This window comes from Lagopus muta, chromosome 3, assembly GCF_023343835.1.
Source record: "Lagopus muta isolate bLagMut1 chromosome 3, bLagMut1 primary, whole genome shotgun sequence".
Taxonomy (NCBI): domain Eukaryota; kingdom Metazoa; phylum Chordata; class Aves; order Galliformes; family Phasianidae; genus Lagopus; species Lagopus muta.
In genome coordinates, this window is record NC_064435.1 from 35,909,225 (window position 1) to 35,934,467 (window position 25,243).

General features: G+C 36.3%; 1 protein-coding gene across 8 annotated transcripts in view; it reads left to right on the forward strand.

Annotated features, from left to right (window-relative positions):
- The window catches only part of ASPH (aspartate beta-hydroxylase), a 103,865-nt gene that overhangs the window by 55,681 nt on the left and 22,941 nt on the right, over nt 1-25,243 (forward strand). For all 8 annotated transcript variants that reach the window (XM_048938757.1, XM_048938756.1, XM_048938753.1 and 5 more), the window contains 5 exons: nt 3,520-3,561; nt 13,697-13,785; nt 15,775-15,861; nt 17,936-18,086; nt 20,047-20,183. In XM_048938757.1, coding sequence (XP_048794714.1) covers nt 3,520-3,561; nt 13,697-13,785; nt 15,775-15,861; nt 17,936-18,086; nt 20,047-20,183 — 506 coding nt within the window. The remainder of the gene's footprint in view (nt 1-3,519; nt 3,562-13,696; nt 13,786-15,774; nt 15,862-17,935; nt 18,087-20,046; nt 20,184-25,243) is intronic.

Genomic DNA, 25,243 nt, shown 5'->3' on the forward strand with positions numbered 1-25,243 from the left:
AAACCTTTTATATGTGAATCAGAACTTTATAGGCATTTGATTTTGATAGAAAACTGCATAATAACTCAGCAGAGAGTCAGCGTAAATTGAAACAAACCTGAATGACCAGAATCAAGTAGAATTCAGGAAATTTCTCCCATTTTCCTACTAATTTATGATTTCAAAGATGGATTTAAGAAACTTTAAGTGAAACTTAACTTTTAAGAAACTTCAGTGAATTACGGAAACTGTGGAAATTCAACCTCAGGAAAAATAGGACATCAAAATTTAAGGCCTGCAATTATAAACGTTCTTTAAACGTTACAAGGCTGAACTATAGGCTTTGAGTGATTCAGAATTTTAATATTGCAGGAGTACTCTTTACCTGTGCTGTGTTGTTGTTCCACAATTACAAAGACATATTTTATTCTTTGGCAATTTGCATGTGTTCCTTTTGGGCTCAGGAATATTGCTGTGATTTTAAGAAACTACTAAGTCTAATAAAACAGCTTAGACAAAAAAAACAAAGGTTAAGTTAAATTTTGTAACCCTAGCAGCAGTTGCCTCTTGGTTGACAGGAAGATTTTAAATTTCTGTAACACTGTTTTGAAGTCAGGTTCTCAATTACCTTTTCAGTTACGAATTTCAATAACTTCTAGTTAAAGGGACATCATTTATGCTGGCTTATTTTGTTCTGGATTTCAGTAAGATTCCATGTAGGTGAGTGTTGCATCTGATTAATAGGCACAGAAGATGTTCCAAAGTGATTTCCTCTAGACTTTTCAAGAAAGCAATAATACTCTTAGACTGTGATGTGGTTTAGGGTGGAATGTACTCATAAAATTACCTGTGATTGTGAATTGCATAGCAATAATTTTTACAAAGCCATATTTTGCGATGAAGTTTGGGAATGATTTTAGGATGGTGAATGGAGGACTTTTTATATAACAGTGGCAGCCTATTTCTAGCATTATGGGACTGTGAGAGTGTATTATGCTGTGATCAAATTTTAAGCATTTTGTAACTGGGTATGTGTTTTTTACGTGCTTCATGTTTACAAAAATATGCCAAGCTGGGCAAGGTCAAGAGAAGTATTAAGGAAAATGTTTGTCATCTGTTCTAATGTTTGGCTTTCAATAAAACACAGAAGATTATCTTTGTCTTTCTAGCGTCATTATTTTTTCCAAAGTGTAACGCATTAATGAGGATAAATATTTGTCTCAGCTAGCAACAAATATCATTCTCCAAGTTAATAATTTGATTATTCTTTTTTAAATACACTTGAAAGTAACATTTACAAAGAGAAAAATCTCATGAGCAGAAATAATTTTTATTTTTAGGTGGTTGTATGTGATAGGACTGGGCATTACTCTATCTTTTACGATTGTGTTATATTTCTTCTTCTCTACTATTTGCTATTAGGCAACTAATTTGACTTGAATTATGCCCATTGTATATAATTTCTATTTATAACTTAAAATGGATGAGAAATTACTCTACTACTCTACTCAAAAGTAGCTTGCATTTATTTTTGTCTTCAAACAGTTTGGTATTTTAATGTTGAAATTTGAGTAAATAAAGAAGATAATATCTTCCTATTTTCACATTGCTGCATTGTTTCTTGCTATATCTCAATCTATAAAACCTTGGATTCAGTTACTTTTTTTGGAAATTACAAGAGCACCAAAAAGAAAGAAAAAATTCAAGTAAAACTATACTACAATATTATACTACAATATTATTTTAAGCCGTTTTCACCATCAAAGTAAGGTAAAGATCACTGTGGAGAGAAGAAGGCAATTTGTGCAGATGTTAGTGATGAAGTTTCATAGTTCAGTATGGTGAGAGCTAACCAGATGAAATTTTTCTTTATTTTCAAAAGCAGTAATCTAGAAGAAGAATCTAGAGTAAATTAAGATCATTTTAGAAACTTTATCAAAATTGATGGCAGCTCATTTAAAAGAATGGAGATTGAAGGAAATCTAAGAGAACTGAGAGAAGTTGTTGTGGTACATAAATAGATACAGACAGCTATACATACAGGGGGTTTGGAACTAGATCTTAAAGATCTCTTCCAACGCAAACCATTCTGTGATTCTTTGTATATTGTATGAGCCTCACTTAAAGGTGAGGCTGACCAAGAAATGGGAGATGGGCATGTTTTAGAGTAATAAGCTCATATCTTGTTCTTGCTGTGATGAAAAAGAACTGGCAGAACTCACAAACATGTCAGATACAGGGGCAAATGGGTCACTAAGCATCCTAGATGGAATCAAAAGAGTTCCAGTGAGAATGTGAGTCTTAACAATAACTGAAAGTGCACAGGGAAAGTGAGTGGTTAGGTCACGTAATCTATTGTGGTTTATTATCCTGTAATGATTTCTTCGTTTGCTTTAAGTTAGCAGAATAATAGAAATACGAGTATATCAACTATTGTATCTGGAGCTGTTATTGCTCTTTAAAAAATACATGGTTTCTGATGTCATATTGACAGGCAGATACACCTTTTTATTTACCATCACATGTGCAAGAAACCTGTATTTTAGCACATCCCAAATAGTGCTGTCATTAATGTGCTGTTCGAATAATAACATCTTCAAAGCTATTTTGTAGTATGTAATTGACTCTGTAGTTTTTTTTTTTTTCCTCCTTCATTTCTCATATTACAACGAAGTTAATTCTCACTGTGCCTTGTATTGAATGTTAAAATCAGGTATACTGTCTGCATGTTGTAGTAGTAGTAGTCGGTAGCAGTTGTGTATCTGTAGTGAAGAGCGAGACAAGAATTTCTTGAGACAAGAAAATAGTTAAAGAAAAAGCCATCAGTACTCTGTAATATTTTTTGTAACATTTACTGGGAATAAGTTGAAAACTGATAACATCAGAATTATAAGGCAAGACACTTAAAAGAGTAAGACAAAGAATAAAAGATGCTAAAAGGTCAGAGAAAGAGAAGAAAAGCCTATCTCTGCACGAACTTTGTTCATGATAAACAGATACGATTTCGTTACAAGTATGCTTTTGTGCTGTAGTTGTGTTAACATCTGGTCATGAATTCAGTTGTTTACAGAACATGTGGGCTTAGTTTTTTTTAGAAGTTGAAGTATGAGAAAAGCTTCCAAGTGCCTTGGTTATTTCTGAATATGAGACCTAGGTTTCCAATTTATGTTCTGCACTTTTAAATCAAATATGTATGAAGCCAGTATTCCCAAGATTTTTTAATTAATAAACAAAATACCTCTTGCAAAATAAGTTTGTATCCTATGTGTAACATTTAAATCTGCAAAATATCTTAAGGGAAACATTCATAAAATATCCTTTGACAGCAGGAATTATGCAATAACTGAAGCATCTGCAGAGAAAGACCTATGTAACCACAGTTCAGTCAGTACACTATGCTTTAATTATTTCTTTAAAATAAATTAGTCTGGTTGGCCCAATCTTATTTTGGGTTGAAACTGTAATTATATTCTAACTCTTTCTTATTGTAAACTGTTAAAATAAATTTACTTAAATGGAATTATATTTTTAATATTCTAGGAAAAGGTGAAACAGAGATTGAGCAAGACAAAATGGAAAAAGGTGAGTCTAAAACATTCTACTCTTCTGGATTCTAAAATCTCTGCTTTCTGAGGTAACTGATTTAAATTAGATTATATGATAGTGATGCTTCTAGATATGTCAGGAGTGCCTGACCTTTTGGCTTGCCTGGGCCCCATCGAGTGAAGAGGAATTGTCTTGGGCCACGTATGTGTCAGTTGACTAACTGCTCTGAGACTAACGTGGCTTATTTGTTTTCATGGAAACTACAAGGGATGGAAAGAGCTGGCATTGCACTGTGCCTTCCCAGTGTCCTGGTTTCAGTTCAGGCAACGTTAGTAGCACAGTGTTGGTTTGGTTATTGCTGAGCAATGAGTGCGCTCTAGGGGCTGGGCTGCTTGGAGGGGTGGAGCTGCTGCCTTAACAATACAGGACAGTCGGTGCTGGCATGGAGAGTCATGCCAAACTGTGGAACAGATCTGCCTACCTTATGTACATAAATTGGTTTTAAGTATACAGTGTGCACCTGTTGTAAGTAAACACATAGTCATCTTGAACTTACAGTCATGTTGTTCCCCTTTTATAAAGTCATAGACTGCTATTAAAAACTTCTGCTGTCTCAACTGGAAAGCTGCAATGTCCTAATCCCAGTGTGACATTCCAGAGGTTGTAGCTACACCATGCAGCTCAGATATCTGTGAATGAGAGGTGAGGGGCTGTCAGAGCCTGCAAGACCCATTCAGTCTGTTGTGCCACTTGTCTGAGGTAAATACGAGCAACCTGTGAGTGACAGCACAGATGGGATGTACTGTCACATAACCTGAATTATTGTAGTTTTATCTACATTAATGGCTGATGGATTACAGGTCTAAAACAATGCAGCTGTGGTGAAGGGCAGTTGTATCCATCTTTGCGTGCAAGACAGACTCAGTGGAGGTGAATCTGTAGATGCTTTATAAAGAGAAGGTAGCACTGAAATCAATTTCAGCTCTGTGTTATACAATAAGGGTTTTTGTCTTGCCTGGTAGGAATATACAGAGGCAGTTTTTGTGGAAAAGTGAGTAATGCTGAGAGCACTGCAAGTCTTTTCTTCCCACATTTCTTTGCACAACCTCTGTGCTTCAGCTCAAGGTTTGCATCTCTCCCTAGTTATACCAACTGACCACAGACAAAAACCTTAAGGGCTGTGCATGCATCCTTCTCACTCAGGTAAGGCCCTCAGAATAGTACCTGCCACAGGTGGTTCCTTCTAAATGAAGGTAAAGGGACTCTGCTGGTGCCTGCTGCTCCTTTTTCAATCCTTTCTCGTTTTTTATATGTGACTAAGAATTCAGTTTCTCTGATCTTTTGATAAGGTTTTTTTGGATTTGTGTGCTTGTATTTTGAATGGTAAGCCATTTTAATGTTTCATTGGAATATTAAATATGCCAAATGCAAGCATGTTAAAACAAAAGCTTACAATTAGAAGGTTTATTTGGGAAACAATGCCGTGATATCAGCATTTCCAATCACAGAATAATAGATTTGGCAGAGGCACATCTTTCCCCCTTGACAGTAGGAGAAAACACTGGGATAGCTTTATTGACCTATTAGACCTGTAGACAAGAAAATATGTAATAGTTGTCTAGTACAGGTGAAAAAGCATTCACAGGTAAAAATATTACCTCGTTTAAGGAAATGACAAATGGAGAATTGCTATTATCCAACATGATTAGTCAGAATTGGTGAGACACCATTATTACTTGAAAGTATGACAAAATGAAGCCACTTTCCTCCTGAACTCTGCTGTGGTTTTGTTTCTTTGTAAACACTTCACCACTAAATAAATGTGTCTTTTGAACCATGCTATTGCAGATTACAGGGTTGTTCTAAGTGGGAAAGAAAGCCAGCTTTGTTTTTTGTCTGAATTGACTAAATTATGCATCCCAGAGGGAAATCACAGGAGCAACCAAATCTTAAATGAAATTTATTTGTAGCTAAAGTGGTTGTGTTAGTTTTCACAAGTATAATGTTGTTTAATTGCTTAATGGAAAGTGTCAAGGTAACTGAGCCAAAAAAAAAAAAAAAAAAAAGTTTTAAAAAACTATAATTGGATTGGTTTATTTTCTATTTCCCTGATAAGATGAAACAGTAAATTTATAAGAGATGCATTTATAAATATGGTGCTGTAGCTGCCTGGCATATGTAGAAAACTTGGATCTGTGGAATCAGGAACTTACAAAATCATATTTAGCTTATTTTGAGAGATTGTTTTAGTGATTCTGACAGAGCTCAGAGATTTATATACAAGTTTGCATTTGCATTTTAATGTTTGTACATACAAACTCCAGAAGGCCTTCTGTGACAAAAGCTAGTTACAGATTTGAGTAGATCTTAGATCATTAATAGTTCATTTTATGTGTGTAACACATGCATACATGTATGCTTATCTTAAACATTTTTCAGTCCTTTGCTAGTGAAATGTTTTAGTTTCTGTAAATTTAAATGTTCTTTCATCAAATTTATTGAATTTCTAAGTTTTACCTTCCTGATACTGAGAAAGAGATGAACTTTCATAGTAAGTTCCTACTATATGAATCTAAGAAAATATCAAGCTGGGCTTTCAGAAAGCTTGATGATACTGAATGTTCATTATAGGAGAATTTGTTCTATAACATGCTATATTGATTTCTTTTTTTATTATTTTAATTGATACAGAAGACATAGAAAAAAGTAAGGTTGTCTTGCAAACCCTTTTAAGTGCTGTTTGTCAGGATTTAAAGGTATACAAGAATTAAAAAGACTTTATCATCCCCTACTTGTTCTACTTGCTGCTTGCTATCTTCCCTACATTGATTCTGATTAGTAATAAATTTGGATTCAGATCCACATTTAGAGACAATGCTAAATCATGTCCTTCAATTCCTTTACCCTCATATAAAGGCTCTGTGTTTATGTGAACAGTTAATATATACAATATTATGAAAACGTACATGGCAAGGGAGCTGATTATTTTAGGTACTTACCTATCTGTGACAAGGAAGAAAAATCCGTTATCCAGAATGAGAAATCAGTACTTGTTGCTATCTTAAAGAATGAAATAAATATTTTTTTCTAGGCTTTCTGCCAGCAGAAATAAATTTTGCCTTCTAATTTCTGTGTTAGTCAAAACTCCTCTTGAAACTTCTCTAAATAAATAAATAAATGCATTTGTAGTATGCTACTACTTCAAGTTATCTCTGTTCAATTAAATTGAGAAGGATTGTTTGTCTTCTCCATGAAAATGTCATATTTTATATTAAGGAATTGAAAGGCTTGGATGTTCCAGATGAGCCTGAAAAAATTATTCCTTAAAATACTTCGAAGATATACATCCTGAATTGAAGTATATCACAAATGTACTATACCAATTTCCATACGGTCTAGGTTTAGTTGCATTTTATCACATGACTGTTAAATCTACCTTTTCAGCAGGATACGTAGGATCCCACTGATGCCAGTAGAGTTCTAACCTGTGTGGCTTGTGGAGTATAGGGTGCTATTCTTCTTGCTAAACTTTTGCTGCTGGGTTAGATGAAGTATACCCTCAACTCCATTAACAACCTTTACCAGGGCCTGCACATTTAACTGACCTCCAGCATTGTCAGCTTGTTAGATGTAAGCTCCGTCATTAAGGGTGTGTATACTTTCTATTTATTTACTTAGATATTTAATTATAGCTTGCATCAAATATGAGCTGTTTGCAGAAAGTAAACTTTTATAGAAGTGCACTTTTCAAAGTCCAAAGTGCTGCATAACACTATGCTAAGTTAAATGCACAGAACACTATACGTGTGTAGGACATTAGTGTGTGGTGTTGTATAGGAAGTCACTAAGTACTATTCTTGATCTAGTCAAATAGTTGTTTGATCATCTTTGAATGAAGCCAAGTGACTTCATGGTAAAAGGGAGCAGTGAATGGTGGCAATACATGCCAAAAATAAAATTCACAATTCTGCAGTTGTTTCTTATGATAGACATTATGTAACCAGCAGCCATTTCAGACTGAAAACCCTGTAGAATACTTCTTACTGTGAGCAAAACTGTTCTGGAATAACTGCAGTTGAAGATTTATTATAGTCATTCCACAGCTTTATTAGTCCCTAAAATGCCTCAGTTTTTTATTGTCGGATTGCTTTCCCAGATAAATTGATTACAGACATTTTGCCTGTTCTACTAGCACAGTTTAGAAAGATCTTTTAATTATTGTAGCGCTGCTGGCTTTAAGCTGTCTAGATGCACATATTGGGTTTTATACCTTTTGAAGTTTTCACTTGTAGAGACCCATAAAATAAGTGGATCACTTACGCTATCTGTAACCTACCTAATAAGCTTCAGAGACACCAGAATAATGACAAGAGATTGTCATCTCATCAGATTATTCTCTCACTCCCTGTCCCTGTGAGGCTCAGTACAACTGCAAAAGCTAATTTAGCTAATGACCAGGGCCAAGCATGAGGAAGGAAGACAGATGTATAGGCAGACTTTTAATTTTAGGTAGAAGTGTACATCTTTCAGCCCATAACTGGAACTTTGAACCTTGGATTAGGAAGGTAGGAATGTCTGGGAAGAGAGAGCCGAGGCATTAGTAAAACAGAAGGTCAGAAAATCTATTGAAAAACTTGTGCTGGGCCTAATCTGTAACACTTTCTTTTAAGTGGCTATCTGCACGTTACTAAGAGAGGTATTGCTGATTTTATATCACAGCAGGAATAGATGTTTAGAAAAGAAAACCTTTGCAAATGGCTTTTTTAGTTTTTGACAAATTAAGATGGTGAATTGGCAGGAGTAGCCTTTACTACTTGCTCTCTGTTAAAATGCCACATGCATGACATATCTTCAGGAGAAAAAACAGTATGTTAAACATGAAAGATAATCATGATAGTATTCAACCTTTTTGTCCCATTCTGGCTAATAATGTTTTGAGATGTAAGGCTGAACTCTGAGTTCAGTTGTGTTCACTCCTTCTGGATAACAAGGTTTTTCTGACCCTGACTAATTATTTAGTGATTCAGGTGAACATGTGAAATGGAGATCTGACTTTTTTTTCCCTTCTGTGAAGAGGCTAGAAGAGGATTCATTTAATCCATTTCAGAACTATTATTGTCAATAATTTCTGATGTAATATTTATACGAGTTTGTTCTGTAACTTAGAGCTAGAAGTAATCAATTTTTTGCCGTGTAGTAGTCATCATCACTCTTTTTTTCTGTTATTCCTATGTAATTATATTGCTTTGAATGCATTTACCACACTAGAGTAATTCAATTACCTGGCATTTTACATCAATTTCAAGCCTTATGTTCTGCTTAGTTACATAGGAACATGAAGTCCTTGGATGCTTTTAAGACATTTGTCTAAAAATTCTCAAAAAGTTTCATGTCTTGATTCTTTACACAAATTTTTCGATTTAATATTTGAAAGGATTAAAAAATTATACTTCCATTGTAATTATGTGAATAAAATCAACATCAAAGCTGCAGAAATATTTGTCTGATATGCTACTTATTTGGATAACTAAAGAGCAAAAAATGGATCTGCTTCAGATGGAGATTTACAGAACTTGAATGAAGTGAATTGCATAATCCATTCTAGATCTTCAGACCTCAGCAGGATTTCCTCTGATACAGTTTCTTCTCTGCAATGAAAAAAACTTTCTGTAAGTTCAGGTACTGAAATGAATCACAGAATGTCTTGGGTTCAAAGGAACTTGAAGATCAAGTTCCAACCCCTCTGCTACAGGCAAGGTTACCAAGCACTAGATCAGTTGTCACAGGGCACCATCCAACCTGGCCATGAACACCTCCAAAGGCAGGGCACCCACAACTGATCTGAGCAGCCTGTGCCAGTACCTCACCACCGCCTCTGTGAAAAATTTCCCCCTGATATCTAATCTATACCTACCCTCCTTTAGTTTATGATTCCCTTTTGTCCTATTACCATCAACAAGAACTTCATCTCTTGCTGCCTAGTGGCCTTCTCAACCGTGTGCGTCATTCCTGGCAGATGCTTATGCAGTCTTTTCTTAAAAATTTCCAGTGATGAAAATTCCACACCTACCCTCAGAAATCTGTTCCAGTGCACTTACAGATACTACTTCCAGATTTTCAAATCCAGTTTTCTATTGTACCGATGTCAAGCCTTTTATTCCATTGTGTGATGGATGAAAATAATAAATTACGTAGCTACTTTTTATGGGTGGTATGTACCCTTCTTCCAGTGAGGCAAATCACTCCTAGTTTTTTCCCCCACCTTGTTTTTGATCTGTTGTAAAATGATGTGGAAATGTTGTAAAACAGACAGAAAATTTGCTCCCCACCTCCGACAATTAAACACAAAATATTTTTAAACAATTCTTCAAAAATTAGTCGTTCATTCACCATTAATCACTTAGTTACTTTTGCTAATTCTGCTCTTGGTGCCTTAGAGTATCTGAAGTGCATTCGTTATTTTTCAAATGATATTTATCTATCCTTTATAGAGAAGAATTGTCTTTGTTTTTGGTGATGAAAGTGCCTTTCAGTTTAAAACTATGGGCATATTTTGTTTTTAGTCTTCATATATGGAAACCATCACATAAAATGTAGTATTTCGCTATCCTTCATTTGATAACATTGCAGACTGTTAACTTATCACCTTGAAAATATTTTCCATCTGTTGTAGTTTTCTCTTTGCTTTGCTTTCTTCTTCCCTACGTCCTAATAGAGGAGGGAGATAATGGGGTTGCTTGTCAGCGCTGCCCATTGTTTATACTCCAGTGGGAAGAAGAAGCACGTGATGAGTCTTTTTCCTAGATTACGGTTGTTAAAGTGGAAACTGTTTTTTCTGAGGGAATCTTCAGCAGTTCCATGACAGCAATCTTAGGTAGCAAGCGTACGCTTACCTCCAAGGCCGTTACTGGAAACTTTCAGTATTCTCACCAGACCATAGTATGATAAATATGAAAGCATTATCCCCATTTCAGTGCTTAACCGGATTTGGATCAGCCTAGCAGTTGTATGATTGTGCATTTCTTCATATATATGATTAAATCTGTAAATTACTGAAGAAAAGCTGCATGGTTTTTTTTTCCTCTGAAAGCATGTAAGTTCATTTCTTCGTAACGCTGAGTTTAATATACTGGATCACATCTGCTAAAGGATTATTACACTAGAAGGAGGCAATGTATAATTTATTAAAATACCCCTGCAGGGAGATAGCAGGCTATCTGCTTAATAGAGGGGAATGCTTGATGGTTATACTGAAAGCTCCCAGGTGAATGCTTTAACATAAAAGTGGAATGAGTAGATGAAAATAATTGCTCATTATATAATGTTAGCTGTGTTATATTAGTGCCTAGCAGCTGAATAATATTTACATTAGCAGCTCCTTTCCGGCTTTTCACATTGGTCTCCTGCTGGTCTAAAGTTGATATAAAATTGTAGTGAAGATGGGAAAATAAAGCTTCTTGGTAATGGGGGTTGACTAAAAGATTCTTTCCATGTGTCACCAAAACTGGACATGAGAGAAAAGATGTCATTTCTTTGGCAAAAGATTTCTAAGAGTTTGCATTTGCTCTTTCTTCTGAGCTGTTTGTCTCATATTCTTGTAAACTCAAAGCGGAAAACACAGTTCTGCAGTCAGTAAGTTTCTCCTTGGGGGTGGAGGGGGGAGAGCTTCTTTCCATTGCCTCACAGAAACCTCGCTGCTGCCATGCTTGAGCTTGAGAAGGATCAAGCAGCTGGACATCTTTCTGTCAACACTGAAAGTTAGAGAGGTGACCAACAGCTGTTCTTTCTTATTAAATACAAGATTTCTGAACAGCTGGCCACTTTTAGATAAAGGTTTTTATTCATACTGCAGGAACTGAGAATTGACTTTTTTTTGTTTGTTCTTTCACATAGTTTCTCATATGTACAGCCTCATACTTAGGGAACAATATCTGAATGCTTGGTGGTGATGTTCAGCTGGATGTCTCCTAGATTATGCAGTCAGTGGAATTGAAATGTCTCAGTTTTCTTTCTAACAGCAAACCACATTTTCTATGAGCTCAAGCAACCTAAAAAGCTCTTAGGGAGTCTTGATTTTAATGGCTTTTAGGGCTACTACTCCTAAGTTCATTCACAATTACTTTTGAGAAAGTCAGATCTTGGTTTCAAGATACCATTGCTATTTCTGAGGTGGAATATTTTTAGGAAAAAAAAGTTATTTTCTGTCCTAATGATGTTATGTCAGAAGCTTCTGCCCATAACTGTTAGTCTGTTTGGGTCCTGGGGTGGAGGAATCCTTGTTTGCATAATGAGAGCTAGTTCTTGTGAACTGTGCAGCACTCAAGAGAAAGTTTCTCTTCTATCATCTTGTTTCCATGATAATTACATTCCTTAAGTACATCATTCTGTGCCTGGCTAGAAATACTTGATTTCAAGTGTAAGGTGCAGTGAAAATTTAAAGTGGTTAGTGGAGCAAACTGAGTACTTTAAAGTGAACTATGCAATGGTTTACTGTGAAAAAAGAATGATCTCTGGTATATCATTTATTTTCTTACTTTCCTGGTTGCTAATCCATTGGAAAATTTCAATGTCTCCTATTATTGCAAGGATCAATGGAGATATAACTATGCTAATGTATCTCTTCTTTATTATTTTTACTTTATAGAACCTGAAACATTTTTATATTTAAAGCTTTGTACAATCTTTGTGAATAAGCAAATGAAATTTAGTAGGACAGCTTCAACCTTCACAGAATCACAGAATCACAAGGTTGGAAACGACCTGCAAGATCATCTAGTCCAACCACCCTCCCATTCCTATCAGTGCCACAAGCTACTAAACCATCTCTCGTAGCTCCTCATCCAGGCACCTCTTGAACACCACCAGGGACGGCAACTCCATCACCTCCCTGGGCAGCCATTCCAATGCCTGACCACCCCTTGAGAGAAAAAGTTTCTCCTAATATCCAACCTAAACCTCCTCTGGTATGACTTCTTGCCATTTCCTCAGGTCCTACTATTTGCCTGGGAGAAGAGGCCAGACCCTTTTGCACCACAACCTCCCTTCAGGAGGTTGTAGAGTGCAATGAGGTCCCCCCTGAGCCTCCTCTTCTCCAGACTGAACAATCCCAGCTCCCTCAGCCACTCCTCATAAGACTTGTGCTCCAGACCCCTCACCAGTTTCGTTGCCCTTCTCTAGACACGTTCCAGGGCCTCAATGTCTTTCTTGTAGTGAGGGGCCCAAAACTGAACACAGTACTCGAGGTGCGGCCTCACCAGAGCTGAGCACAGGGGGACGATCACCTCCCTGCTCCTGCTGGCCACACTATTTCTAATGCAGGGCAGGATGCCGTTGGCTCTCTTGTCCACCTGGGCACACTGTCAGCTCATGTTCAGCCGAGCATCAACCAACACCCCAAGGTCCCTTTCCTCTTCACAATCATCCAACCACTCATCCCCAAGCCTATAACGCTGCATGGGATTGTTGTGGCCAAAATGCAGAACCCGACGCTTGGCCTTGTTAAACCTCATCCCATTCACCTCAGCCCAGCAATCCAGCTTATCTAGATCCTTCTGCAGGGCTTCCCTGCCCTCAGGCAGATCGACAACTTGTCAAAATACTTTGTAGTGTGCATCCGAAGTATTTGCTACAGGATTGCAGCAGTGTTGTGATGTTAATCTGTATGGTGTTTGGTTTTAGCATTACATGTACCAGTTACGACATTCGCTGTTTAAAGGGAGTTGGAGCACATGATTTCTTTTAATTCACTGTTCTGAGTAATTCTGTGATTGCTGTCAATTCCCTTAATTGCTTTAGATAAATAGGTACATGTAGTCACAACTTTATCAGGACGTGCTGATCATTTTTAAATGTATTTTTCAAAATACCCTACAAATGTGAAGAAATTACATTGTTTGTTCAGTTCTTCTTTTGGAAAAAGATGAAAAATGCTTTTATCAAAAACTCACTTGCAGAGAGTTATTCAGTCTGAATGACTGACAGTTACTTTTCATACATGATTTTGTGATTTTAATAAATAAGAAATCAGCTCCTTCTCAGTGTATTTTGAAGCCGCCTTATTTGAAGATACATGCCCTAACGCACACTGTTAGTTTCGAGTTAAAGCTGATCAGTACAATTGCTGTGAAGTATGAAAGAAGTAACAAACTGTATATTTTTAATTTCTTTCCAGTTAAAAAGAAGAAGAAGCCGAAGCTCTTAAACAAGTTTGATAAAAGCATTAAAGCCGAATTAGATGCTGCAGAAAAATTACGTAAAAAAGTAAGTTTTGAATGTTTCACTCAGAGTCTAAATGGGGGGCGTGAATAACAGCTAACTTAAGAAGAAAACAAAATGGAGAATTACTTCTAGATTACATTTTGTATAACTTTCTTTGAATTTAAATGTTTGGTGACCGTTGGTACCTCAAGTCTAATTTCTGTCAGATAGTTTATATTTTTCAAATGATGTATATGTCCAGTCATGTGTTTCCTCACTTTTAACCATGAAAACATACCTTAACTGTTGAATTCATATTATTAGTAGGTGTTTAAATTAGCCACATGGATGTGGGTTACATCTATCACTGTGGTCAGCTTTTATTAGAGAACTTAGATAACGGAAGTATGTTAGTATGACTCCCTTGGTATGGGTTCGTGTGCTTCATGAGCATTAGGTGAAAACCTTGTCAGAAGTGTTGTTTTTGATGGACTTTTGCATTCATCATAGGAATATCTCTGCTGCCGTATAGCTTAGAGCATTGAGGCAGAAACATCTGCTTCACACCAGTTGCAAAGACCGTAACATCAGGTCATTCAATTTCAATAGCTTAAAAACTTGAACAAAGAGTGTGGAGAACAACTGCAGGTCTTTGTTCTGCCATTTTGGTCTCTTCAGAGAACAGAACAATGAGGAAATATGCCACTCAGCACAGTGCAGTAAAAAATTAAAAGCATTCTAATCATTGCAAGTATAGATGAGTCTTGATTTTTCAGAAGACTGACTGCAGATTTTGATTTACTTTGCCATCCATGCAGCCCCACAGGGGCTGCAAAACTGTGGCAGGGCTATTGTACACAAAGCACTAGCATCATGCTGCTTCTACTGCTGCTCTTCACTGGGGACCTTGATTACGTGTTGAAATACAAAAATTCAAAACATTTACATGCTTATTTTGATTTTCTGATGAGCCTATGGGTATCAATTTGCTGACTGTTTTTCTGTATTTGTCTCATGGTGAGTTGCAAACAATCATGCTTTCTTGTAGGAAACAGGGTAAATATAATGACAATGTAGAATCATAGAATGGCCTGGGTTGAAAAGGACCACAGTGATCATCTAGTTTCAAGCCCCCTGCTACATGCAGGATCACCAACCACCAGACCAGGCTGCCCAGAGCCACATCCAGCCTGGCCTTGAATGCCTCCAAGGATGGGGCATCCACAACCTCCTTGGGCCAACCTGCTCCAGTGTGTCACCACCCGCTGTGTGAAATACTTCCTCCTAAAACTCAGATGTATGTAATATTTGAGGATAGCAGGGCAATGATGTATAATAATCACTCATTCGTAAAGCTGTAAGGTTTGGATGTGGCAGCAAGATCTGATGCCAGATTTTGCCAACAGTGCTTAGTTTCTGTTTAGAAGTGCCATTCATTCTTCTCAACTTCCACCCTAGTTTGCTAGTCAGCATCAGCCATGAAATTACTATAGTTGTGTGTGAAATTTGTATGGAACAGGGAGGAGACGCAGAGCTCATGTGGAGTCCTGAGGGATGTACTTGTTCAAAACATTCAGAGGAAACATCCATATGCTGATGGCTCTATCCTATTTTCCAGAGAACGACAGTTATGGTACAGCCAGTCATATGAGATATCTGGAGATTAAATTTCTATCTGTATATAAAACTTTTTTCTGTATGTTGCACTCAGTTTGGAATTTGTTATTATCCATAGAATCTTTATATTTTAATATAGACAGGTTGTTGTCTTCTGACATTTCTTCCAGTCAACAAAAGTAAAATACAGTAAAAAATTTATTAGCTTTAACCATGGGAAGTAAGTGTTACCACTTTGTAAGTAATGGCAGTGGTTTCTCTTAAACAACAAAGTAATCCCAACAAAAATATAAGTGAAAATTGTTTTTCACAGATTCACAGTCTGAATTTTGTATATTTTTTGTTTCAACTTGGGGAAACTCATTTGCTATTAGGCCATGCATCCTTCAGCATCTTTGTTAGATGTAAATGCTGATAAAATTATTTGCCTTCCAGGGAAAAGTTGAAGAAGCTCTAAGAGCTTTTGAAGCACTGGTAAATCAATACCCAGAAAGCCCCCGAGCAAGATATGGAAAAGCACAGGTACATAAATGAATGAATTAGAAGTCATAAATGTTTTATAGGTGAACCATAAATATTTTCTAATGATAGAACTCTAGATTCCATTCAGATTTCATTTTCTTAAGGAAAAACATTACATGATCTGTCAAACTGTGCCCGTTCCAGTATTCTGTCCTTCCCCAGTTAGTTCATAAGCTTTTGTTTAACTTTAGTCTAGAGGCAAGCATTGTCAATAACACAAAAGTAAGATGCGAAGTTTCTGTAGAGTGGTAAAGAATATATAAAGGATAAAGAACAACAACAAAAAAAATCCAGACAAGGGGGCTTAATTATCTTGTGGAGAAGGTTGCTGTGTTTTAGATGTTCTTCTCTCCACCCTACTCACACACAGAAAGGGGAAAAAAAAAACCAAACCAACACATTAGCAAATAAGCTCTGCCTTTATAATGCTGTTTTTGAGCCATGTTGAGTTGTCTCAGAGGGAAAAATTCTGACTTGAGACAGCTGCTCTGAGACCACCCTGCAGTCCCCTCCCTAGTCAAAACCTTGCCACATAGACATAACACAAGAAGTAATGGACTAAAAAGAGTTATGCTTTTAAGACTTACCTAATTAATGAATCTGTTTATTACATCTAAGAAAATACAGTTCCTGTCCTCATAAGTTCACTGCTTTTAGGGAGGAGGACAGATCATATAAGCCAGCTTTTTAAGAGTTCTTCCCAGTGACACAACTGCATTCATCCTTTTACACCAATTCATAGTCACCATCTACCACTTTAATAAAGATGAGACGGACCTTCAGATCATGATCTGAAGTCATAATGAGCAGGCATTTTTTGGGAGCCCTGGAGTTTGCTACAGGAGCACTTTGCCTTGTCTGTGAACCATGAACCAGAATTATATGTTAATTTTGAAGATTCTAGATTTAATAAAGCATGGAGATTCACTTTTCTCCATCTTTTAATAGCTTTATATGTCAACTGTTTTTCCCTCAAATTAATATTTTTAGAAATTTGAGTAATCCTTGTTTTAATGCCTGAACTACATGTAGGCCAGATGAAAAACATTCTAAAGAAATAGTTGAAATATTTAGGGCTGAAGAGTGGACATATCTTAAGCCTCTTTATAATGACGTATAGCATATATATCGGTGAGTTTAATCAGATGTTACATTGAAAATGTTTGATTTTTTTTTCCTTAGTTTTTACTATTCTTTACCCTGCAATTACCTAAAAAAGGAAAAACAAATGTACTAGTGAACATATATCAGAAAAATAAATAATCTCATAATTTATTTGTGAGGATTATTTGAAAGTAACTGAACAGGTATTGGACCAAGGAACTGTGTTTTATGGTATTCTCCATACTCAATTTCAAAAAAGCCTGAGGAAAGAAAGTAATGGGCAGAAGTGCAAAGATTCCAGATATTAGCTGCTTACTACAACTAACACAGATGAAGTTGTTTAAATTAATGTGTGATCGATACAACGGTGGATTGAGCAATAAGAGCTTCAGTTTCATCAGTGCTTGTGATGCATCTACACCTTGTTCTGCTAATTGACTTCAGCCAATAAAAATAGAAGCATTTAGGAAGAATGATTTAATCACATGAAAATGCATACTTTTGAATAAATAATGCAAAACAATTCATTAAAAATTCATGACTTGAGATGTAGCTGTGGAAACAAATTATAAAAATAACATTCCACAGGTGACATCAGTAGGGGTTCCCACTGGCTTTACTGAAGCTGTACTTTCACAGTAGAAATCTCATATATCCTTTGGCCTGCTCCTGAACTTAATGAAGTAATTTAAGTAAGAGTTATGTGATAGGTATTATTTCAAGATATGCAAAAGTAAAGTAAATTCTACATTATTTTTTCTAAGAAAGACTGAAACTAAATTTGTCACAATATATGAAAGAAATATTTGTTGGTGTCTTTTGATCTGCGTGCTACTGTTAGCATGAGACTTAATTTGAAATTAATCTGGCAACAGTTTACATTTCTTCCACACTGTTACAGATAACAAAATTGTTTTGAAAAATAACGTATTATTATGTGTTCTGATAATAATTTTGTAATTCTCTTTAGTCAGAAGATGACTTAGCTGAGAAAATGAGAAGTAATGAGATGCTGCAAAAAGCCATCAACACCTATGATGAGGTGGTTAGTCTGCCAAATGTCCCTTCAGATCTGATAAAACTGAGCTTGAAACGAGAAGCTGACAGGCAGCAGTTCCTTGGTAAGATTTGTGGATGGTGTAAAAATTGTGAATGTTGTGTGACTTAAGAAGATCACGAAGGGTTTCACAGCAAAAATTCAATTGAATTGTCATTGGAATAAATGAAAAATCTTTAATAACTCTTAAAAATTTTGCTATAACCTAGTGTCTATTGCTTTTCTAACAAAGGTGCCTTACAGACAGCAGTGCACAGGATGCCAAGCAAGGCTATGAAAGGAGATGGTTTAAAAATAAATAAATAAATAAATAAAATGTTGTGTAAAAGAAAAAAAAAAATCATATTCTACTCAGTTTGATGGAAACCTCAGGGAAATAAATGGCATACATGAAGTAAACGTACCCCAAATAAACTTATAGTAAACATAGAGAACAACAGAATTGAACTGGGGGATAATGTTTTAATTCATAAAGTATTCCTTCTTTTGACAGTTTGGAAAGTCTTGTTTTTCAAGGAAGTTGAATTGATAGTATATTGTATAACCTAAAGAAGATATAATAAAAGTATAAAAGTGTATTTATGCAGTTTTATAAAACTAAAAAAAAAAAGTCTGTGGAAATTGTTAACGTGCTATCAGGAATTGTAATTGTATATCTTTGCCATCACAAAATTTCACATTATGTTTGCTAACATTACTTGAGTTGGCTCATTATTTATTCTCAGACTGAATTATGAGTGGCAATGACGCTTAGGCCAAAAATTGTGAAACATTGTGAATCTCCATACCTGATGTTCTTAATCCCACTTTAAAAAATGTAAATAGTGAAACAACTAGCTAATGGATTGAAAAAGAAAACTATTTTTGCTATTTAACAGTGACAACTCAATACAAGTAGAGCAGGATTATATTCATTACTTCTGGAGATTACTTACAGCAACCTTTTAAGGCACTAGATTGTCTTAAATAGGTGGATTATTATGCAAGATGATTATGCATCCCTTTCTTGCTTTCAGTAGATTAGACTTTGCCTACTGATACTTGAATTTCATGTTTTTCTCACATATTTAGTTTACAATGCTGTTTTCTCTTAAGAAAAAAAATTAATGGACTTGATCCTGATGATCACAATATCATCAACAAGATTTCTAAAGCATGAATCTTTCAGTGATTCTGTGTCAGAGGCAAAGGGATATCCATTGTGACCTCTCTGCAGTTTTCAGTGTGTCAGTTTTGGATGTCCAGATGTATATCAAAAAGCTGCCTGTTGAGAATACTTTAATACTAGAATGTCTCATTTTAATAATGAGCCAGATTTGTTTTATGTTAATCAGAGAGTGAAAATCTGAAACTGGAATGCTGAGAACGAAGTCCTAAAACAATGAATGAAAAAAATCCATCTGAAAGTTTAGATCTCAATTCTGTGATGTACAAGAACTTTTTATCAGAGCATGAAGCACAACAGACTTCAGTGGGATAAGAGATCTGTTCCTGTGGACTGGGTTTTAATGTCAACTTGTTTCGATGTTGCTATTCTTCAGTAAGATCTCATTTAGGAAGTTGATGAATCATATATTCAGTTTCATACGTGTGAAGCATGATTGCTTTCAGTGGAACAGCTGAGCATTTCAAAATGTGTTTAGTTACTTCAGTTAATTAAGACAAAGTTTATTTTGATATGTTTATCGGGTTTTATTAAGTGCTTTGTTATCTATGTATGAAAGAGCAAACGGAGCTTAATGTTAGAGCTACACTGTGAACTGTTCTCCACTAGAGGCTACCATAACACTGCATGATACGCATTCTAGTGATTTCCTAAAATATTCCTTGTACAACTACGCTTGCTGTGGCAACCAAGCAGCTGAATATATTCCTGTCTGCATAAGCTTTTTGTGAAGTTCTGCCCCGTGATCTCTAGTGAAAATGGAACATCTGGGTCTGATTTGTGTTTTCTTAGATGTTGTGTATCTTACTGCTATTACTTGTATCCACTGTTGTAATGAAGCCTTGTTCAATCAAATTAGGTCGTATGAGAAGTTCCCTGATTACTCTACAGAAATTAGTTCATCTGTTTCCCAGTGATACATCATTCAAGAATGACCTTGGCGTCGGTTACCTCTTGATGGGAGATAACAGCAATGCCAAGCAAGTGTATGAAGAGGTGAGCATCCATTCCAGTTGAGGAAAAAAAGATTCAGATTCATAAGTTCATTTTAAAGATTGCCTGCTTTTAACTTCTTTAGCGGTGAAACATTTTGCATGTCTGTTTTTGAAGGATTAACATTGATGAGATTTATTTATTTTACCATCCATTTCCTGTTTTCTGGATTGCATTCAGACTTCCAGATACCATCATACTAAATGTTTTTTTCCTCACAAACAGAGAAACATACTTAATAATCCTTGGTTTCTTATGCTTTCTAATAGGCAGATTTGGAATGTATTGACAACATAGGTAGATGTTACTTATATCTGGAAAACATGGAAAGCAGAAATAAGCTTGTTTCTTTGCAGGAATGGTGTCTTTATTCATGTGAATACAATAGTTGAGTACCTGCAAATATGTTTATCTGTAGCCTTTTTCCGGATTTTCAAAAGCAGCCTAAGTGCTGTTTTTCTTTCATGATCCCATGATCCTTGTAGAGTGCCCTGTTTCTTGGATTTTTATTGCTGCCTAGCACTAGCAGGCTGGGGGAAGCGTCAGCCCACTCCTGTGATGCAAGAACCCCATTCACATCTGGAAGCTCTCTAACAGATGTGGAGCTTGATGTAACTGGTATAGCAAGAGCTATCAGAATCTGATCAGAGATGATATTGTTGGTGTTGGCACACTTGTTCCAGGTCTTGTTTGGTGCATGAGTGGTATGAAGATTGACTGGTTACACAGACTGAGGACAAGCCAGCATGACTGATACCTCCTCCTGAGAGCAGAGGCACAGTTTTCAATCCCCACATCTGGATGTCTGAGGGGTTCTTGTCTCAGATGGTTTCCCAGAGGGGATGAGGCCATTTATATATTATGAGGCCATGGTTGGAAGCAGGAGCCAAACCCTGATAATACTGTTTTGTCTGAAGCTCTTCTGACAGCTGCAGTTGTTGCCAACTACTGTTTGCTTTGTTACTCTTGCTGCTCTGTAGGTCTCTCCATAGTACACTTCTGTTCAGTAATTTTTGGCTTGCTATCAAAAGTTAGCTAAGGGTAGAAAATGGTGTTTTTTAGAGATTGACCGTTATTAACTGAATCTGCTTCTCAAACAGAAGGATCTTAAACAAACAAACAAACAAAAAAACTCATTTGGGGCACGATTTTTCTTCATGACTTTTCAGTGCTTTGTTGCAAGCAATGTAGATGTTAGAATTTCTCAGTAGCAATAATCTTAGTATTTATTCGTAATTGGAGGATGGTAATGAGTTTGTTAAGCACCTACTGTGAGATTGCATTTGATAGACTTCAGAAGAAGCTTTTTCTGCTTTTATTAAGGCTAGATATGCAAAATAAGAACCGGTCTGGTTTCAATATATTGTTTTCCATGCTTCCATAGTCTTCATCCAGTATAATTACTCTGTTTTACAGTTCACTAGTCAGTGAAATAGAACAGATCATAGTGATGTTCTGTCCTTGTAAAAGAGGAACAAATAAATATCTTTTAAAAGGATTTGGATTTTTTTTTTTTTTTTTAGAAATCATGCAGATTTTGTTCAAATTCTGACTTTTCCTCAGGCTGAATTCTACTGTTGTAATACTTTTTTTTTTTTTTTCATTTGCTATAATGAAGTATAAATTTACATGAAGAATTTTTATGAAAGGAGATATAGTCAAATGAACAGGCAGAAGCTTATGTGCACATGCTTTTATTCTTGGTTATACCAAAAACTTGGCTCTGGAGCCATTTGGTCTGCTCTTCAGTGCTCCACTCAGCTGCTGCAATGCATAATTAGGAAGTGACTGACATATGGTTTAAAGCTCTGCCATAGGTGCTGAGACTCTATGCATAGTCAACACAAGTGAGGCCAACTATGGTAAGTTGTTCCGGTGACCTCCAGGAGACATCTTCTTCCTATGAGTTAAAAACAAACAAACAAACAAACTAGGACAAATTAGTCATCTGCTAGGAAACAGCACATCCCAAGCAAGAGCCTAAACTCAGTGCTGCAGAGTAGATGCCTCCAGTATTTATGAATCCTCTGTAACAGTTACCACTGTAAGAATATTCATACACTTTATTCAAGTATTTTTTTAATGCAAAGAGCGCACATGTGTAGGAAAAGAAAGCAGAGCTCAGCTCGTTCTTAAGGGTTACCTTGAGTTTGACTTTAGACTCTGCTTCTCGCTGATTCCCATTCGTTTCTTTGTAGTCATCTAACAAGGGAATGGTGTACTTTGGAGCTTACTTGAGGAGCAAGAAGTGCAATTGGGCTGGAAGAGAATCTAGACTCCAAGTTTCCCATTTGCAGCAAATGTACTGGATGCTTTGGTAGAGATAACAGTGATCTTGTTTGCTTCTTGCTGTAACATTATAGTCTAAACTCAGTGTTGGCTGTGTGTTAGGCATGGGCTGAGCAGGCATTACCCACTGGATTCTTCACAGGCACTCTGGACTACGTTGCATCATGCACCATTTCAGACCACATTAAACAGCTGACATGATCTCTTAAAAACTGAATCAGTGCCCAAGGAATCCTAGTGAATGAAAGCTTTCTGCTTCACATTTAATGGCCAGCTTGCTTATTTCCCAAACAACTTCACCCCCTTTTTTTAAGATTTAAATATTAGAAACTAATCAAAAGTGTTGCTAAAAAAAGTGGAGAAACTAATTTTGTCTTTGTGTTGTTAAACACTTTGTGTTAAAGTGTTATGATCAATTTTTTTTTCAACAATCTTAAATGTGTTCTTTTTACAGTAGAGGTCATGTGCATAAAATGCTACACTTCAGATCAAGACACCTTTGTACTTTCAGCTGTAGTGTAGTATGATTTAAAATGATACAAAATGCACTTTTTAGTTGCATTTACCAGACTTTCTGCTGAACAACAAATGGAAAATGGTGTCCAACTGGAGAGGATTTCAGTTTTGCCAAATGTTAATATATTTTCTTCTGAACATTATACCCAGCTACATGGAAACATAACGTAGAAGGTAGTTCTCACAGAAATTAAAGCTATTTTTGTTTTCAAGTATCTACAGGTTGATAAAACACAATGGGGAGAATTTCCTTAGCAGAGTGAGTGAACTTAAAGCAATTTTTCTGCCTGCCATTCTGAGCTATGTCTGTATGGCCTCAATGCAGTCATATACAGATGCATACAAGCCAGCTCTGATTGAACTATCTCAGGTACCAAAAGCAGAATACCCACATTAACACACTACTCTGCCCTGGCTAATTAGCCACTGATAGCCCCAGAGGTTAATTTCTATATTCATGATTAATATTTAATGGGCAATGTGCGGTTTAGTAAAACTTATTTTTAAACATAATTAATATTGCATGCAGCAACAGCAACAGAGTAATACAATTTACATTAAATACTTCCAGTGTAATTTCTGCTGATTGTATCTCTTCACTTCTCTTTAGGGGCTCTGAATGTAGATCATGCCTTAATGCAACCCGGCAGAGTTTAAATGAACCGTAATATAGAAAATTCTCTTCTGTCTTAATTAATCAGATAGCTTTATCCTATAGTTAAAGGAACTGTAACAAAATTATATGACTAATAAATATTTCTGTCAGTCATTTTTATTTCACCCAGCAGGTACAGATTCGTGGAACAGAATGCTTCTATGCAGAATGCTGTATGCATAAAGTATAAAACTCATATGGTGGTGTCAACTTAGTGGTCAATCTGATCCATATTAAGAATTGCAAAGTTCATTTTTGCAATTAAATACCATATTGTAGAGTTCAAATAGATTCTCAAAATTGTTTCTTCATAGTGGCTTTCTTTCTGTGAAAATATATAAAATACTCCTATTTTTAAGCCATAGCATTTATACCCACATAGCACTGATTTTGTTTTTGCTTGGATGTATTTTGTGCGTAATCATGTTGGATAAAGTAAAGAAATTGACCCAAAGGACTTGTTATAGGTTTGCTTCTAATTATTTTGATTGAAGAATTAGGTTAGACAGTGGCTGGAAAATAGGATAGGGAAATGGCTATAATGTATGCAGGCATTTTATGCGTGGCAAGAGCTTAGCAGTTTCAAAAATGGATTTAAAGAAGAGAGACTGTGCATCTGCCATCTGCATCTGTCCTGTATCAGTCTCTGTCCTTCTGCTGACTTCTAGGCACTTGTGCTGGTCCTCACAAACTGAGGATCTGTCCTGATTGGACTTTCCACCCTTATTTTAAGAGAGAGGAGGTTTACCAACAGATTTATCTTGACCATGTAATCGATATCCCATAAAGCTTCTAGTCATACTGGATATATACACACAAGGGCTGCTCTGAAAAATAATGCCTTCTGTTTTACTATGTTGGCCCACAGCGTTAGCGGTGGATGCTGGTTGGTATGGTCATAGAGGTTAAATGTTCCCACCAACATTCTGTTACATTCTATTGCCATGTGACAGACAGTATCACAGGGGCAGTGTGACACAATGGTGGACACGTGCAGGAAGTGTGTAGGAAGCAAAGGGGTGAAATTCTTCTATGAGGGGAAAAAATGCCACCCAGTGACATTTATCTGAGCTTACTGAATGTTTATGGAGACCAAAACAGAGGATGTGAGCATGGTGAGGTGGTGGATGTTGCAGGTTTACTGCAAGTGCGATATGCAGGCTCTTGTTCATCACTGGTGAAAGTCCATGACCCATGTTGAATAATAGTGCTTTGTACCTGAGAATTTGTTCTATCAACCAGTGTTACTGTGCTCTTTATATTTCTTGTAGTTTCCATGGAAATAAACAGGAGGTATTACTTTCAGAGCAACCTACATATATTTAATATTTATAGTATGATAGAAATGTGGAACTGGAAAGTAGATCAAGGCATTCTGTAATTTTTTTTTTCCCCCATAGCTGAGGCACAGACCAAATGCTCTTAAATTATCCAGTATTGTTGGGAGTACACTTTAGAACTCAGGCTAGTCAGCTTCACACTTCCTTCCCTGAAACACTCCCCCATACAATGATCCTCTCTTACAGCTTTCCCTGCGCTCACAAATCTTTCTCTTGCACTGGAAATATCCATCTGTGCCTAACGAGGATCAGATTTCTTACTT